This window comes from Notothenia coriiceps, unplaced genomic scaffold, assembly GCF_000735185.1.
Source record: "Notothenia coriiceps isolate Sejong01 unplaced genomic scaffold, NC01 NC01_scaffold00027658, whole genome shotgun sequence".
In the NCBI taxonomy this organism is placed as follows: Eukaryota; Metazoa; Chordata; class Actinopteri; order Perciformes; family Nototheniidae; genus Notothenia; species Notothenia coriiceps.
The window spans coordinates 413,721-430,167 of NW_011360359.1; the positions used below are offsets into that span (position 1 = coordinate 413,721).

At 43.9% G+C, this 16,447-nt stretch overlaps 1 protein-coding gene across 1 annotated transcript in view; it reads left to right on the top strand.

Annotated features, from left to right (window-relative positions):
• spega (striated muscle enriched protein kinase a) overlaps nt 1-16,425 on the top strand; it is a 39,624-nt gene extending 23,199 nt beyond the window's left edge. The window contains exons 11-42 of the mRNA XM_010785431.1: nt 75-250; nt 326-509; nt 883-956; nt 1,082-1,240; nt 1,332-1,521; nt 1,733-1,962; nt 2,043-2,162; nt 2,256-2,360; nt 2,568-2,774; nt 2,891-3,014; nt 3,363-3,535; nt 3,929-4,041; nt 4,137-4,305; nt 4,771-4,870; nt 5,707-5,907; nt 6,279-6,336; nt 6,418-6,495; nt 6,570-6,742; nt 6,868-6,894; nt 6,972-7,124; nt 7,248-7,290; nt 7,395-7,460; nt 7,819-10,486; nt 10,570-10,737; nt 11,837-11,959; nt 12,606-12,770; nt 12,957-13,596; nt 13,700-13,939; nt 14,321-14,544; nt 14,630-14,705; nt 14,838-14,987; nt 15,063-16,425. Coding sequence (XP_010783733.1) covers nt 75-250; nt 326-509; nt 883-956; nt 1,082-1,240; nt 1,332-1,521; nt 1,733-1,962; nt 2,043-2,162; nt 2,256-2,360; nt 2,568-2,774; nt 2,891-3,014; nt 3,363-3,535; nt 3,929-4,041; nt 4,137-4,305; nt 4,771-4,870; nt 5,707-5,907; nt 6,279-6,336; nt 6,418-6,495; nt 6,570-6,742; nt 6,868-6,894; nt 6,972-7,124; nt 7,248-7,290; nt 7,395-7,460; nt 7,819-10,486; nt 10,570-10,737; nt 11,837-11,959; nt 12,606-12,770; nt 12,957-13,596; nt 13,700-13,939; nt 14,321-14,544; nt 14,630-14,705; nt 14,838-14,987; nt 15,063-15,300 — 7,615 coding nt within the window. The 3' untranslated portion in view covers nt 15,301-16,425. The remainder of the gene's footprint in view (nt 1-74; nt 251-325; nt 510-882; nt 957-1,081; nt 1,241-1,331; nt 1,522-1,732; nt 1,963-2,042; nt 2,163-2,255; nt 2,361-2,567; nt 2,775-2,890; nt 3,015-3,362; nt 3,536-3,928; nt 4,042-4,136; nt 4,306-4,770; nt 4,871-5,706; nt 5,908-6,278; nt 6,337-6,417; nt 6,496-6,569; nt 6,743-6,867; nt 6,895-6,971; nt 7,125-7,247; nt 7,291-7,394; nt 7,461-7,818; nt 10,487-10,569; nt 10,738-11,836; nt 11,960-12,605; nt 12,771-12,956; nt 13,597-13,699; nt 13,940-14,320; nt 14,545-14,629; nt 14,706-14,837; nt 14,988-15,062) is intronic.
• The last annotated feature ends 22 nt before the right edge of the window (nt 16,426-16,447 follow it).

Consider the following 16,447-nt stretch of genomic DNA (forward strand, 5'->3'; position numbering starts at 1 on the left):
TCACACTCTGTAACACACCCTCCATTTAACACCTGAGTATAAACGACTGTGACAGCCACTTTACTTTGACCCAGGTTGAAGGACGGAGTCTCTGTGAAGACAGGGGGCCGCTTCGCCGTGCGAGACACAGATGACGGCACCACTGAAATGAGAATCAGCTCAGCGCAGAGGTCAGACGCGGGGCAATACGTCTGCAAGATCACCAACGAGTACGGAGCCAAGCAAGCTGAGTGCCGACTGGAGGTCAAAGGTGAGTAATGGAGAATTAATCTGCCTACGTAAATATAACAAATATCTTCTAAAATGTCTGTTTTTTTCTCATCAGCGTCTGCAAAAACAGCGCTGAAAATCACCAGCGAGGTTAAAGGTGTGGCGGTGAGGGCCGGAGAGTCGGCCGTGTTCGAGTGCCGCATTTCAGGACCCCCCGACGTGGATGTGGACTGGCTCTCCAACGGGAAGCTGATCCAGCCAGCGCTGCTCAACTGCAAAATGCCCTTTGATGGCAAGAGGTGGGTTCATGCATGTTTGAAAAAGTATTTTGGTGATGTCTGTGATTAACTATTTCCTTCTCCGTGTCATTCATTTGGCCTCACTTATACAGTGTTAATACGAGATGAAACATGGGATGCCTTTAATCCCTTGAATATGTATCTTGCCCTAAAATAAATGTTGGTTGCTGGAATCACTTATATCCTTGGAACTCCAAAAGATCCATTGTTATGACTTGTTATGTAACTGGTAAAGCGCTTTAACTGGTTTATCCAAGATTAGAAACATGTCAGGACCAAGGAAAATCAAATCAGGCAAAAAAAAACGTAAATGAATAAAGGTGTTTTTCTAAAAGTAAAGTGATTTTTAAGATTTCACTTTCTTATCTTGCAGGTGCCGTCTGCTGCTAAATTCAGTACATGAGGATGATAGTGGAACATACACATGCAAGTTAAGCACCGCGAAAGGTAAAGTATTAGCTTTAGTTAAATAACCCCCAAATATTTCCATAGATTTCAATTAAATAAAAGTGTTTTGTGTGAATATGCTGCATAAAAGCTTGTTGCTAAGCATTGTGTGGTTCCGTTCACAGAGGAGTTGACCTCAAGTGCGAGCCTGAGAGTCACGCCGTCCATCGAGCCTCTGTTCACCCGTAAGCTAGACATCCTGGAGGTCATTGAAGGTCGCACTGCCCGCTTTGACTGCAAGGTGAGCGGATCCCCTGCGCCTCGCGTCACGTGGATGCATTTTGGTAAGAAACCACAGTGTAGTGTCTGATATTGAACATATCATGTGGTTTACTAGATAGAAGAAGTGTCCGATTGTCGTTTTCATGCTTTCAGAGACGAGAGTGGAGGAGAGTGATAATGTTCGCATCCTTCAAGAGGGGGGTCGTCACTCGCTTGTTATCGCCCACGTTAGCAGCGACACAGAAGGCTTCTACACAGCGGTTGCTCAGAACATTCACGGAAAATCTGATTGCACCGCTGAGCTCTACATGCAAGAACCCCGAGCCGCCATCTCCTCTCACATGTAAGAGAAGTCATTCCAATGTGTCATTTTAAAGGCTTCAGAAGGGGAATAAATAAAACCAAGCTGTCAGTAAGGAAGTCAGAAAGCCTTTATTTTATCTCTTGGGAAAATAAAGGGAAAAGGGAGTGAAGCTATGTGACAGGAGTTGAATAAATCCGTTCAAGTGGACGCCCTCAGATTTTTTAAATCAATATATTTTTTGTTCCTCCAGGGCCAAGCTGGAGAAAATGCCATCCATCCCTGAAGAGCCAGAAGTGCTGGAGAGTGAAGTGGAGAAGAGGAGCATGCCAGACTTTGTTAAACCTCTGGCTGATGCAGAGGTTATTGAAGGCAAAGAGGTGCTGCTGAAGTGCAAAGTGTCTGGTCTGCCCTACCCAACCATCGCCTGGTACCACAACGGCAAGCGCATCGAGAGCAGCGAGGAACGCAAGATGAGCCAGTGTAAGCAAAAAGCCAAATAGCAAAGTTCATTTTTCTCGGGGAAAAGTTGGTAAATAATAAAGTGTGTGTGTGTTCTTCAGACAGGGATGTCCACAGTATGGTCCTTCGGAGCGCTTGTCACGCTCATGGGGGCGTCTATAAGGCGGTCATCTCCAACAAATCGGGAAAAGCTGCCTGCTATGCACATCTATACGTCACAGGTGCACAGGGAGGGGCTTACGTTGTGATCCCACAGTCAAGAGATTTCAATATGTGCTATATTATATGAATTGTTTTTTATCATTTGAAAACAGATATTGTTCCTGACCCCCCTGATGGCCCCCCAGTGATAGAGGCTATAACAGGAAAAACAATAAGCCTCAGCTGGAAGAGGCCAAAGAGGCTGGACCCTTCTTATGGTAGGTTTATTAGTTTCTAGGATACCAATATCTTTTATCTGCAATCTTGCGACATATCTTCACCCAAAACATTTTGAAAGAAAAATCACTTTACATAAAACGCTTGCGGGGAAATCTATTTATAGCATGCCCCAGATGCCTTCTGTTTTTAAGAACTTTGGGAAGTCATCAGCACATAATTTTTTAAAACAAAACGCCTTTCTTCAGATGCCTGCTCCTTGCTCTATGTGGTGCAGCAGCAGCCTCTGGGCTCCATCCAGTGGTCTGTCGTGGCTTCCAACCTGAGGGAGACCAACTACACCGTCACCTCGCTGTCCAAAGGAGTCCGCTACGCTTTCAGAATCCTCACCTCCACTGGGAAGACATTGAGCAAACCATCAGCCTCCACTGACCTGGTCCAGCTGCTGGACAGAGGTGACACCCATGAGAAGTTGACTGATAAAGAAACATACATTTTCCCATGCATCATCTGAGGTTGTGATGTTTTGCTTTCATAACATGTTTCATTTTACAATCTTTTCCCCCTGTAGGACCCTATTTGAGAAAAGCCCCAATTATTCTAGACAAACCGGACATTGTTTATATGGTCGAGAACCAACCTGCAAGCCTCACCATCACACTGAACCACGTGCATGCAGTTGTCACCTGGAAAAGGTTAGTCCATCTATCCCTAGCAGTTACAAAAGTCAAACACTTGTCTGCAAGATAATGCAATAATACAACTAAAGGTGTGCACACGCTGAGGCTGAATTGATGAGGCTTTAATCTTTGAATGTAGGAAAGCTAATTTTAAACAGGAAAAGTCAGAGCACATCCTTGGTTTTCTCCCTTTTATCATCAGGGACTATTTTATAAATTGCGATAGAACTTGCTTACCTTCAGATTAAATTACAAATAATTAAATCTTTCTTAGTTCTCTGTCTGCAGGTTTTTTGCTACCTGTTGCTAAAGAAGATCCTGTGTGCTCGTGTGTAGCCCTCTAATATCTTGCCTGTTTCCTAGGAGAGGGGTGGTCTTGGTCAACAGACCGGGGATGTACGAGATGAGCATGCCAGACGACGATCAACACACCCTGAAGCTTCAGCGAGTCCGGAGCACAGACACCGGGCAGCTGGTGGTCACGGCCAGCAACCAGTTTGGCAGCGACCTGTGCACGCTTCAGCTGGCGATGGCAGGTCGGTTTAGTCCAGGGAGAAGTACACATGACACATTTTTCATTTCTGATTCAATTCAAAGGACTTGCCGCTTACTCCTGGCAGTAGTTAATGACAACAAATGGCAGATGTGTGTAACTTAATTTGAGCTTCAGCTTTCACAAATCTAAATAAAGCTTCTCTTAAAATGACTTTGGCAGAACCCTCATGGGGTTTTTGCATTTATTTAGATTACTGGGACCAAAAGAACATCATGAGAATATATCGTATTTCTAGTATAGTAGTATAGTATGAAGTGGTATTTGAGGGAAGTTACTTTCAACTAATAATTGCACAGTTTTCGACTCCAATTTGAATGTTTTTGGGGGATTTTCATATCTGTCTGAACCTGTTTGACTTGTTTCTGTTCCTTAGTTGCTCCCAAGTTTGAAACCATCATGGAAGATGTGGACGTGCACATTGGGGAGACTTCACGCTTTGCTGTTGAACTTGAAGGCAAACCAGACCCAGATATCATGTGGTATAAGGTAACAATTGCTTAATATCAGATAAGACTGTTTCCTTTATATTTGCTGTGGTACTGAAACGAGTTAATCTGAAACCGTATTGTTGTTGTTTGCAGGATGATGTGCTTCTCTCTGAGAGCAGCCACTTCACATTTGTGTACGATGACCCAGAATATTCCCTAGTTGCCCTAAACGCCCGCCCCGAACACTCTGGTGTTTACACGTGCACTGCAAAGAACTTAGCTGGCTCCAACTCCTGCAAAGCAGAACTCACGGTCCATACAGGTCTGCAAACACACTTTTCACGGGACAGATTTATCATAGTAAAATTGCAGAAATGCTGTGCGAGTAAAAACAAATAAAGAAATACTGATTAATTCTCAATCAGTTTTGTTTTAAAAATCATTCAAATAGGTTGACCCAAAGGCCTTTTCCTCCATTTTCTGTGGATCTTAACATTCAGTTTAGATTATATCCATTTGCCACACAGCAATATAAGCTGGTTGCTGTTGGAAATTGCACTGCTAAATCCACACCATATGGGCGGGACCACCAGGTGTTTAGAGACTACAATATGAAACCATCTGTCACTATGCTGGCACACACACACACACACACACACACACACACACACACACACACACACACACACACACACACACACACACACACACACACACACACACACACACACACACACACACACACACACACACATAATGCTAATGGCTATGTTGATGCTCCCTGCAGAGCGGAAAGAAGCAGCAGAGCCAATGGAGGACGAGGGAACCATTCTGAGGAAGATGAGGCGCTTGACGGATTACTATGATATCCACAAAGAGATAGGGAGGTGAGTGTGTGTATGGCTGGCCACACACTCATGCTATCACCCTTCACACACATTGAGCACTAAGGGTCGGCTGTAGGGGGGCGGGGAGGCGCACCTGCTTAACAAGGGTTGACGGGAACGAGAGGTGAGTCACCCGTCTGAGTGCAGAGAATACATTAGCCGACTGATAAAACATTTCGGTGGAGACGGTCATTAAATGAGAACTGTAGAGCATTGAGAATGACAGAGGGGGGCAAATGGGAAAATCTTTTGTCCAACAGATGGTTTGGGAGGGCAGTAAACTCAAAATATAATTTCTTCTCACAAACACTACAGAAACACACTCATAGAGGATGAAAGTTTATAATAAGATGGTAAAGAATATTTCATTATTTAATTAGTGGAAAAGGGCAAAACTACCAATCGTTAATAGTTTGTATTGATTTTTACATTTTCCAAAAAGAAAATACCAGCAATAACTCCATGTACGGAGTATTTGCATAATTGGAATCCACACACAGCATTCATCGTCCCAAGAGCATTAGAGTATTAAACAATGGTGTTGTACATGAACAACACAATCCCTCAGCTTAGTCAATTATCTTTTAATCCTTACATGTCCCCATTCTTAAAAATATTGTCTTTTTAGGTTGAAAGGCTAGTAAGTGACATTTGAGCTGACATGATTTTGTCCAGACACTGTTCACAAAGGTCAAGAATGTATTTCCATGCTGTAATAGTTATATTTCTGATCTATGCCCTATAATAAGGTCACTGTAGTGCACTTACTTACTTTCTGGTGTGACTGTCAAATAGAAACATGTTTGGTAATATTTGAAACCCACTTCCTGATGCAGGGGTGCCTTCTCCTATGTGAAGAGGGTGGTTCAGAAAAAGGGAAAGGCGGACTTCGCTGCCAAGATCATTTCTGCGGGAGGAAAGAGGAAGGCCTTGGCCCTCGGAGAAATGCAGCTGCTGTCAGAGCTGGACAACGAGAGGATTCTCTGCTACCACGACGCCTTTGAGAAGAAGAGCGTGGTGGTGCTCATCACAGAGTTGTATCCTTTCCGTGTCAATTCTTAATCTATGGTAGGAATGACATCATGCCGTTTCTATTCTCTATTATCCCTTCACACATGTGCAAACTTTTTCATAACTCTACAGCAGTGTACAAAAAGTACATTGCTAAGTACAAGTGCTCTCAAAAGCATCTGAAGGACAAAAAAAATCCAAAGCATTAATCCTTATGTCTCCTGCAGTCCCCCGGAGGCATGAATGAAGCGCAGCGGAGCTCTTTCTCTCTGACTCATCGAGTGGAATTAGCAAGAGATTGCATGCGTGGGAATTTTGCTCCTTTATAATTCATTGATCGTGGACTGTGCATTCGAGTCACACCTCTTGTGTCTTTTCCTCAACTGCTTGTGTGAAGATGTCACGAGGAGTTGCTGGAAAGAATTGCCAAAAAAACATCAGTGAAGGAACTGGAGGTTTGTGTGCTTCTGCTCCCTGCATTGCGCTATCATTACGTAACATGACTGTGAAGCTCAGGCTCTTGTGTTTCAACACAGATCCGCTGGAGTGTGCAGCAAGTGTTGGAAGGTCTTCGTTATCTTCACCAAAAAAGCATCGCCCACCTTGACATAAAGGTCAGGCCATCCCACACATGGTGCTGCATCAATGTATTTATTTCCGATGTATTTATAACTGTTTCCTGTTCTAGCCAGAAAATATTTTAATGTCAAGTCCCGGGAGTGACCAGATCCGAATTTGTGACTTTGGTAACGCCATAAAACTGGAGCCTTCTGAGGAGTACTACAGCAAATATGGCACGCCAGAATATGTCGCACCAGAGATCGTTAACCAAACTCCAGTCTCCACGGCAACAGACATATGGTGAGCCACCTGTTCTCCAGCACGGAGAAGTGAATAACCCAGAGGCTCTACCTTATTACCTGTAAGGAAATCAAATCTCTTTCATGTTGTTCCACTCTGTATTGATCTGTCCTGCTCTCCCGCAGGCCCGCTGGTGTCCTCACGTACCTCTGGTAGGTTACATACATTTACTTTTTCCTTCCAAAATAACCAAACATGTTCTCATTTGTTGATAATGTGCTTTTTTCAGCCTTACTGGTGTGTCTCCTTTTGCCGGTGAGAATGATAGAGCCACTGCCTTAAACATCCGTAACTATAATGTGGCGTTTGAGGAGAGCATGTTCGCTGACCTCTGCAAAGAAGCAAAGGGATTTGTCATCAAGCTTTTGGTGGCAGACAGACTGTAAGCATATTTGACTTTTTCCTTACATGAACATATGTAAATATATATCATTTTGAACAACACTTTTTTCTTTTAACAACCTCTAAACTCATATTCCTCATATATATGTATTTTCTCTTCTAGGAGGCCAAGTGCTGTCGAGTGCCTTCGTCATCCTTGGTTTAAGGTGAGTTGTCATTTCGAAAGTTTACCACCCGGCCTCTAAACTATATGTGTTATAAGATATTCTTTCAAAGAAGGTAAAGGATTGTGGCTTTTTTTGTCTTGCAGTCAGCCATGGACAAGAGCATCAACACATCCATGCTAAAGCAAGTTTTGTCAAGAAGGAAATGGCAGGTAAGCCAATCAAAATTTATTTGTGGAATAATCTTTAAAGTAGGAATTTAGTATTGTATTGCTGTTTTGGTGTCGTTGTTTTTTTTCTTAATTTTTCATATAGCGTTATATTGTGTAAGGTAAACCTAGTAAAAAAATAAAAAAATTGTCCTATTAGACATAATCCAATAATAAATTAACCTCTAAAAGTGCTGGGATATAATACTGGAGATTGCATAGCTTTTTCGTTTATTTCCAAAATGAACAAACACCTTCTGTTTCAGTCTGTAAGTTGTCTTATCGACTCTGAACTGAAGACTTTGTACAAAATAGGGAAATGAAGATACTATCTCACGATGTCCTCTATTGTGTTTTTCAGCGTTCCCTTATCAGCTACAAATCCAAGATGGTGATGCGTTCGATCCCAGAGCTTTTGAATGAATCATCCAACCACATCTCCATTGCTGTGGCGCGGCACTTAAAAGAAGGCACCCCACCCCCCTCCTCTTCCTCCGACTCCGATGCAGATGTGGACGAGCTTCCCTTCATTCCTATGCCGCTCTCTATGGTCTTTTCTGGTTCCAGGGTCTCTCTCAACGAGATCCCGGGGGACGAAGATGGTACTGCATGGCCAAGTGTTGCCGCTGATGGCCCGAGGAATAAGGACAACATGGAGGTGGAAGGTACGAGAGAAGAGGCTTACAAAAGCAGGAAAGAGGAAGAGGAAACCCCTGATGAGGACAAAATGGAACAAACGAAAAGAGAGAGCCTGAAAAAAGAATCAAGTGTGGAGATGGAAGAACCGCAGACAAAATCCAGACGGGCAACCATGAGGAGAGGGAGCTCTGCTGACTCAGCACTGCTTCTCCACATTGACCCAGAAGAGGGAAATGCTAAACAGGATTCAGAAGAAAGTGACAAGAGCCTGAAAAAGGCTGTTTCCATGGAACTACCCAATCGCAGTCCCAGCCCCGGGGGGACCAAGTTAAGCCAGGAGGATTACGCCCTGAAACTGGAACTGATGAGGCAGCGGTTGCTCAGGGGAGGAAACGCGGACAAGAAGATGAGCGGCCTGCGAGGGCCCTTGTTTGAAACGCTGGGCATGGAAGATGAGAGGCGGACGGGGTCTCTCGATAGGAACGTGAGGAGATCCAGAGCGGTGACATCAACTCTCACCAGAGCCGCCTCTTCAGAGACTACTACAGAGGACACGCCAAAGACCAAAGTTTTCCGTAAAAGCGCCTCCTTCAGCCAGGGGGATTCTGAGCCCATGCCCCTGCACCGCCGGTTTGGAGCCCCCTTAGAGATCCCATCCGTTGGCAATGGTAGCATAGAAGGGAAGAAGCTACAGGAGGCAACGTCAATGTCAGCGCTCACAGAACAAACAGCGCTGGAGTCTAGATCTGCAACGCCTACAAAAAAGATTTCCTTTAAACTCCCAACACCAGGAAGAATGGACCAACAGAACAATGTGAAAGAACGGAAAGATTTGCAAAGTATGAATGAGAAGAACATGGATGAGATTATAGAGAAACGGACCAAAACCCAGTTAGAAAAGCCTGAGGAAGTAGACTCTGATTCTAGATCCCCTTCTGTAATTACTCCTATAATTGTAATAGAGGAGGACGATGATCAAGAAGAAGAGAAGAAAGAATATCCCGAGTTGCATATTAATGAAAAAGGTACAAAGGCAGAAGAAAATAAACCATCATCTGCATATGCAAGTGTTTTTCAAGCAGTTGCGGGGCAATCTCACACATCTGAAGAGGCCAAATCCAAACAACACGCTGCTATAAGAGCCACAGAAAGTCCAACATTACCTGAACACCCCGCAGTGTTCGCTAAAGTAGCAACTGCTGATCGATCTCCCAGTGTTATTTCCACATCATCCAACCCTGATCTCACTGCTGCCCGCCAGCCTGTGCTCAGAACAGACATCAAAGACATCGACTCAGAGGAGGTCTTTGAAGCGAGGTTTAAGAAGCGGGAGTCGTCTTTGACCCGTGGCCTTCGGAAACTGACCAGAAATAAATCAGAGGAGAAATCCCCCTTGCTAAACCGGAAGGGGGGCGAGGCGGGGGAAGAGGTTTACAGGCCGGGGGCAAGGGGGGCACCTGTTGAAATGGTGCCCAAAGGACTTCAGGAGAAATCCAAATCCGTTCAAGATTTAAGAGAAGACGATAAGGAAACAGGCCTCAGTTTGATCGGGAGGTTTTCCTTGCGGGCCAAGAGGTCATCGTCCGTTGATAAGAAGGCTGAGAAACCAAAGGAGGAAAAGCCTCAGGAAGTGCAGGAAACGGCTGTGAGCAAGAGGGTTTCATGGGCTGTCGGTCGCAGTAAGTCCCTGGATACAAAGAAGGACGAGAGAAAAGCTGACGAGTCTTCGGTTTCTGCTATGAGGCGCAAGTTTGAGTCCAAAGTAGCAGGGATCTCGGCCAAAATAAGGACCCAATCAGAGGAGAGGAAGGACGCTGGGGGAAGTCAGAAAGAGCTGGTGCAAAAGGATTTGAAGAAAGTCAATGACTCCCCGGTCCTGGCAATGCGGCATAGGTTCGAGAACCAAGTGGCAGGAATCTCCTCGAAAATCCGCAGTCAGTCTGAGGAGAGAAAAGAGGATGAGGAGGGAAAGAAGACGCCCCTGTTCACCCGCCATCGTCATTCCCAATCTGAGGGGCGAGGACTCAAAGGAATGGGCATCCCAGAGAATCAGCTGGCGAAACAGACCGGCTCCGCTGCATCCAAGGAATCAATTGAATCCACTTCTAGTATGCATTCCGAGAAAGCCTCAGAGACGGAAAGGCGATCCCGCTGGGACAGGTGGGGTTTGAGGGGAAAGAAAGACAAAACCCCCTCTCAAACTGATCTGCCTTCATCCGTCCCCAAGGAGGAGAGTTTGTCAAAAAGCCAGCAGTTCAGCCGCTCCGCTTCGGATTTCGCTCCAGTGTTCCACATCAAACTGAAGGACCACATCTTATTGGAGGGGGAACCTGTCACTCTTACCTGCCTACCAGCTGGAAGTCCACCTCCAGAAATCACATGGACCATAGGTATCTGACCTTCCAAAAGATTCAGTTTTGTGCTTTTATAAAGTGGCTGCTATTCAGTGGCTTCAATTCTCTGTGTTTTCCAGATCGGAAACCGCTGGTGCTGGATGACAGAATCAACCTGATGTCCCACCCAGATGGAAGGCAGCTACTCATGATCCCAAAGTCCAGTCGGAGGGACGCTGGGGTTTATGAATGTGTAGCTACCAACCCCATAGCTGCCATCACCACCTCCTGCACACTGTCCATCGCTTGTAAGTATCCTATTTAGACTATAATTATATCATCACCCACAGAATAACCATTAGGATATCAAATTCAAATTCAAACCAGCATTTTTGTATTCGTTCTACACTATGGAGACATGCTAGGCAGTTTTTTTCAAGAATTCACAATAACATGGAGTAATTGTTAAACTAGTAATGACTGTATGGGTGAAGTATTCCTTGATCATTGTTATTGAATAGAATGAGGTTACTGGCAGCTGGGAAATGGAAAACCTTATTCATTAACCTCAACTGCAAATGATCACATGGAGCGAGTTCTCTAACCAGAGGCACAGCTGCTCTATTGCCTTTCTTACAGTAATTATCATCATTTTTTGAATTTTACGTAATTTAATTTTAATTGCGGGAAGAATGGTATGAATATTTATACAGTTGGAATAAATATTAATGTCAAGAGATTAACTTTACAGTATATTGATTTAATGGATTTTTGTCCCTTCTCGTATCCATCATGTAATAGGGAACAAATTATGCTTCCTGTGATTTTGGAATTATCACACTAAAAGCTCCAGTCATGCCTTTGCTGACAGTGTGTGATGAGAACAACAGTGCTTAAATTCATCCCATGGTGCTCACAAAGGCAGCAATAATAATAATGAGACCTTTCAGGCTCCAGTGGAAAATTCATTTCTCAGACGTCTGCTGAAACCCATTGCTTTAGAACTTTATTTGTTATTGCTTTGGACATGTAGTATTTCTAATCTCATCCACTGATGCTATTTGTCTCCCTTTGATAATCTCATCAGCAGTGTGAAAAATAGACAGCTTATCTCGTCTGAAGAATTGGTTCTAGTGTTGATGCCGATGCACAGGCCTAATGGTAAACACATTTTGAAATGAAGGACTGACCCTATTTGTGTCATATTTGGTTTGGTGTGACGACAAAACTTTGTCTGGTTCTATTTTTGTACCCTGGGCTCTATAATGAACATCCTGTGTGTGGTATCTCATCATGACATTTTGATGCAAATCAATGTTTAATAAGTGATTGCTTAACAGAATTGTTTTGTAAGCTATTGGGAATTCAGAATTCAAAGTAATATATGTCTTCTCCCACAATTTGAAGGTGTCCCAAAACGTCCAGGGACTCCTGAAGTCCCCCAGACTTACAACAACACTGCCTTGGTGCTCTGGAAGCCGGCCGACACCAAGCCTCCATGCAGCTACACCCTGGAGAGAAAAACAGAAGGTGAGCAATTATTGTCATTTGACAAACCGTAGAAGTTCCCCTAACTACTTTTTAAATGAATAATTAAGCAGCATTCAGCTCATTGAAAAGAAATGTAAAATACATTGTGAAGGGAAAATGAGTTAGCCCATGAAGGAATAGTGACTGTGCCAGTGCTGCTTTCAAAACTGTTGTAGTCATCATAATATCATAATTAAGTGAATGAATATAAAGTCATACAAACTCTGGAGTAGCAGCCTTGGAGTTTGTGAATATTTATTAAGCTTTTTGGTCTGATGGATCTCTGTTCGGCATGTATTGCCATTTAATCTTCGCCAGGCAGCACTGATGTAGGTACCCACAGAACAATGCGTCACTACCTCATTTCCATTTTAATGCAGGTCTCTTTCAGCGTACCTGCATAACCAATAAGTTACGATGACAGGCGATTACTCAGCAGGCAATCTGAGCATTAACTTGTTTGTAAATGCAGAACATTTTATCTTGTGTTTCAATTTAAGCCTTCAGTCTTCATCCATATGCATGTGCAGATATCTAGCAGTTTGACAACACCGCCATCTGGCGTTCAATTTGTGAACTACAAAAAATATTTGCTATTCACATCAGGGTTTATTTTCTATATTAACACATCTATCCCAATCTGCAGGTGATCCCAACTGGCTGACTGTGGCCTCTGGAGTGGTCGACTGCTACTACAATGTCACCGACCTGCCAACAGGGGCCGTGTTTAGGTTCCGCATCGCCTGCAACAACAAAGCAGGACAAGGACCGTACAGCAACTGCTCCCATCCAGTCAGCCTGGACTCAAAAGGTAATGAAAACACACTCAACATGTACATTACTGCATAGGGTTATGGGAGATTATCCTGCACTGGAACACACTAAAAAGACAAAACAGAACTCCCCCTCCACCTTAACCACCATGAAGGTAGAAATCTGTAAGATCTATAAGCAAACACATTGTAATTGTTGTGCCAATCTGTGTCTGTTCTGACAGCTGGAGGAGCGACGCCTGCTGTCGCCGTTATAAAGACAGTCCCAACTGCACCTGAACCAGTCGTCTCTTCCTCTGTGACTGTGCCTCCACCCAAGCCAGTCCAGAACAGCGCTCCCAGGATAGACTCCACCATCGCTTCCACCTTCACCTCTCCAAAAGAGGCAATCTCCCCTGTTACATCCCAATCTAAAACAGTGGTCATTCCCACCCCTCTGCCGTCTCTGCCTTCGAACCCTCCACTACAATCTGAAAAAATAAGCTCCTCTCTTCCCTCCTCACCCCCAGTCAAAGCCCCTCCACCCTTTGTTCTCCCCAAACCCCTGAGTCCAGTGAATGTGGTGTCTCCCATGACTCAGAGCCCACCCATGTCACCGCTAACAGCTCTTGTAACACCGCCATCAACACCAACCAAACCAGCCTCTGTGCCCACATACGCCCCCACCCCCACCATCACAGCTCGTGTGATCCCCACTCCAGTCTTCTTTAGCCCACAAGTGCTCCAGGCTTCTAGCCTTAGCCCCTTCAGTGAGGGGGCCAGCACCGACACCAGAGGCACCCCATCAGGACGCACTACGCCCTCCACAACTCTACGGCAAGGGGTTCCACAGAAACCCTACACCTTCCTGGATGAGAAAGCCAGGTAAGACCAATACTGACCTTTTGGGGGAACATTTATTTTATTTATTTACTGTTTTTGTCTTATCATGCAAACTATAGTACTGTTTTTTTTTTTTTTAAACCAGGGGTCGCTTTGGAGTGATCCGAGAGTGCCGCGAGAATGCGACGGGTAAAATCTACATGGCGAAGATAATTTCCTACAGCCAGGAGACCAAGCAGGACATCCTGAAGGAGTACGAGATCCTGAAATCCCTCCACAACGGAAAGGTCATGGCTCTGCACGAAGCCTACGTCACGCCGCGCTACCTGGTGCTGGTGGCGGAGTACTGCACCGGCAAAGAACTGCTTTACAGCCTCATAGACAGGTAGGAGGAAGGGTATAGAAACACATACTGAGAAACAGTAACTCTAACAGTATACATAGCATTTTACAGTTGAAGTCCATTTGGTGACTTGAGCCAACTACTTTAATTCGGGGCTAATTGTACTCTTCTTTTAGTAGAACAAATTATAATAATAGTAGGAGGGTATTTATAGAGCTTATGTTCAGTTATTCCCCTGGGAATTAAAAACATTATCACTTTATTATATGATTACATTCGATCTCAGGAATTGGGAGATGTGGCTTGTATTAATAGACACTAATTCCTATTTATTTATCCGGGGATGTTGCTAATTATGTCCTTTGCTTACTTTTCCTATCTGAGTATTTGATTATTTTTGATCCTCCTCATTGCCTTCCACAGGTTTCGTTACTCCGAGGACGACGTGGCGGGTTACCTGGTGCAGATCCTCCAGGGAGTGGAGTACCTCCACAACCGCCGCGTCCTCCACCTGGACTTAAAGTCCGACAACATCCTGGTGACCAACCTCAACGTCATCAAGATCGTGGACTTTGGAAGCGCTCAGGGCTTCAACCCGCTCAGCCTCAAACAGCAGGAGTCAGGAACGGGAACACTGGAGTACATGGGTGAGGACAACGACCTCTACTGACTGATTGAAAGTACAGATGCTTTTCATTTTTGTAGTTTAATATATTATCAATCTGATCCCAGCTCCTGAGATGGTAAAAGGGGAAGTGGTTGGTCCCCCTGCAGATATTTGGACTGTTGGAGTTGTCACCCACATCATGTAAGTGAAATGTGAATTTACAATCATAAGACACTGGTTTACAATATTGAAATATAAGTAGATGGTTGGTAGATAATGCATTATCCTTACAATTGAGAAAAAACTGAAGCCATTGTCTGTGTTTACATCCAGGCTTAGTGGTCATCTGCCATTCGAAGATAAAGACCCTCTGCAAGTGGAATCCAAAATCCTATTGGCAAAGTTTGACCCCACAAAACTGTACCCAAATGTGTCCCAAAGTGCCTCCGCCTTTCTCAAGAAGATGTTGAGCAGTTACCCATGGTGAGTGCCAACTAAATTGTCCTTTACACTTCCTGTTGTAAAGAAAATTAAACTATTTTGTGTGTGTTTTTCCAGGGCGCGTTCGACTACACGAGACTGCTTCACCCAGGCCTGGCTGCAGGACTCCTACCTGATGAAGCTGAGGAGACAGACTCTCACCTTCACCTCCGGCAGACTCAAAGAGTTCCTGGTGGAGCAACAAAGCCGGCGCTCAGAGGCCGCCACCAAGCACAAGGTGATGCTGCGCACTTACCAGGGCTCCCCCAAATCCCCGGCGCCTGGGACCTCACCGCAAGTTCCCAGCCCCAAGTGAGATGAAGGGGGAAATGAAGCACCACACATGAGAGAAGGATCTGTCATAAAACACCTCAGTGAAACATGAAAAATGTCAGACTGAGGTTAAGGCACAGAAAGCTGGATACATCTTAAATATCCAAAGAAAAGACAGGAGTCCTCGTGTTATTTTAGGAGAATTCAACATTCAACGCTAAAGAGATGAGACTTGATGAATTGGTGGAGTCCAGAACTGCTCAGAAACTGTTAATATACTAAAAGGACACAGGATGTTCTTCGCTTTCCTCTCATTGATTGCACAATTTCTTAGTCACATTGTGAATTCTGAAAGTACACTGTTTGGTTTAGATGAACATTGGTCTCCAGATCAGCCTGGAACAACCTTGTTTATGTCACTTTTTTAGTAGTCAACAACTCATGTGAATGTACCAAGCTGCTATTTAATTTTTGCATTTACATTTTAAAACTCAAATCCAAAAATATGTTTGTTTTTTCTTGAAATTGTTTACTTTTTCATGTTAATTTATGTGCATGTGTGTGCCTGCGCGAGCATTTTTGATTCACTTTTTTGACTTAGCATCGAGGCAAAAGAATAAAAGTATTAAGGAGTGTCTTTGTGATTGGTGTTAAGATTCACACTGTAAAAATGAACTCTTTTAGGGTGAGCTAGGAGTTTTTGGTACAATTTCTTGTTCTGTGGTTAAAACTCATTTAAGAAACAACGAAAAGCAGTCTGTAATGCAGATAACATTTTACTTGGAAAAGTCATACACTGGTGAATTGCTGTGTTCCTCAGTATTACCCGCCGTGGTTGGTCAGGTTATTGAAATCGTGATCACCCAGTCAGTGCCTAAATTGGATTAATATCCAAAATATTTATCGTGTAAATGTTTCTCCATTAGATGAATTATTTGATCAAAGCAAACATTTGACTGCAATATTTGACTATACAACATACACACAGTACATGCAGTCCTTGTAATATTAGAACGTCTTGTGTATTGCGCTATCACAGTGTTCCTTTTTGTATGAATTTGGATGGTTGAAGATTTGTAAATGTACCAATTTGCAGTGTTTATATGTGGGAAAAGTTGAAGATGTTTTTATGACATAGTATGTAATAAACTATTGATACAATTGGGAATATGAACTTGGTTCTCTCTGTG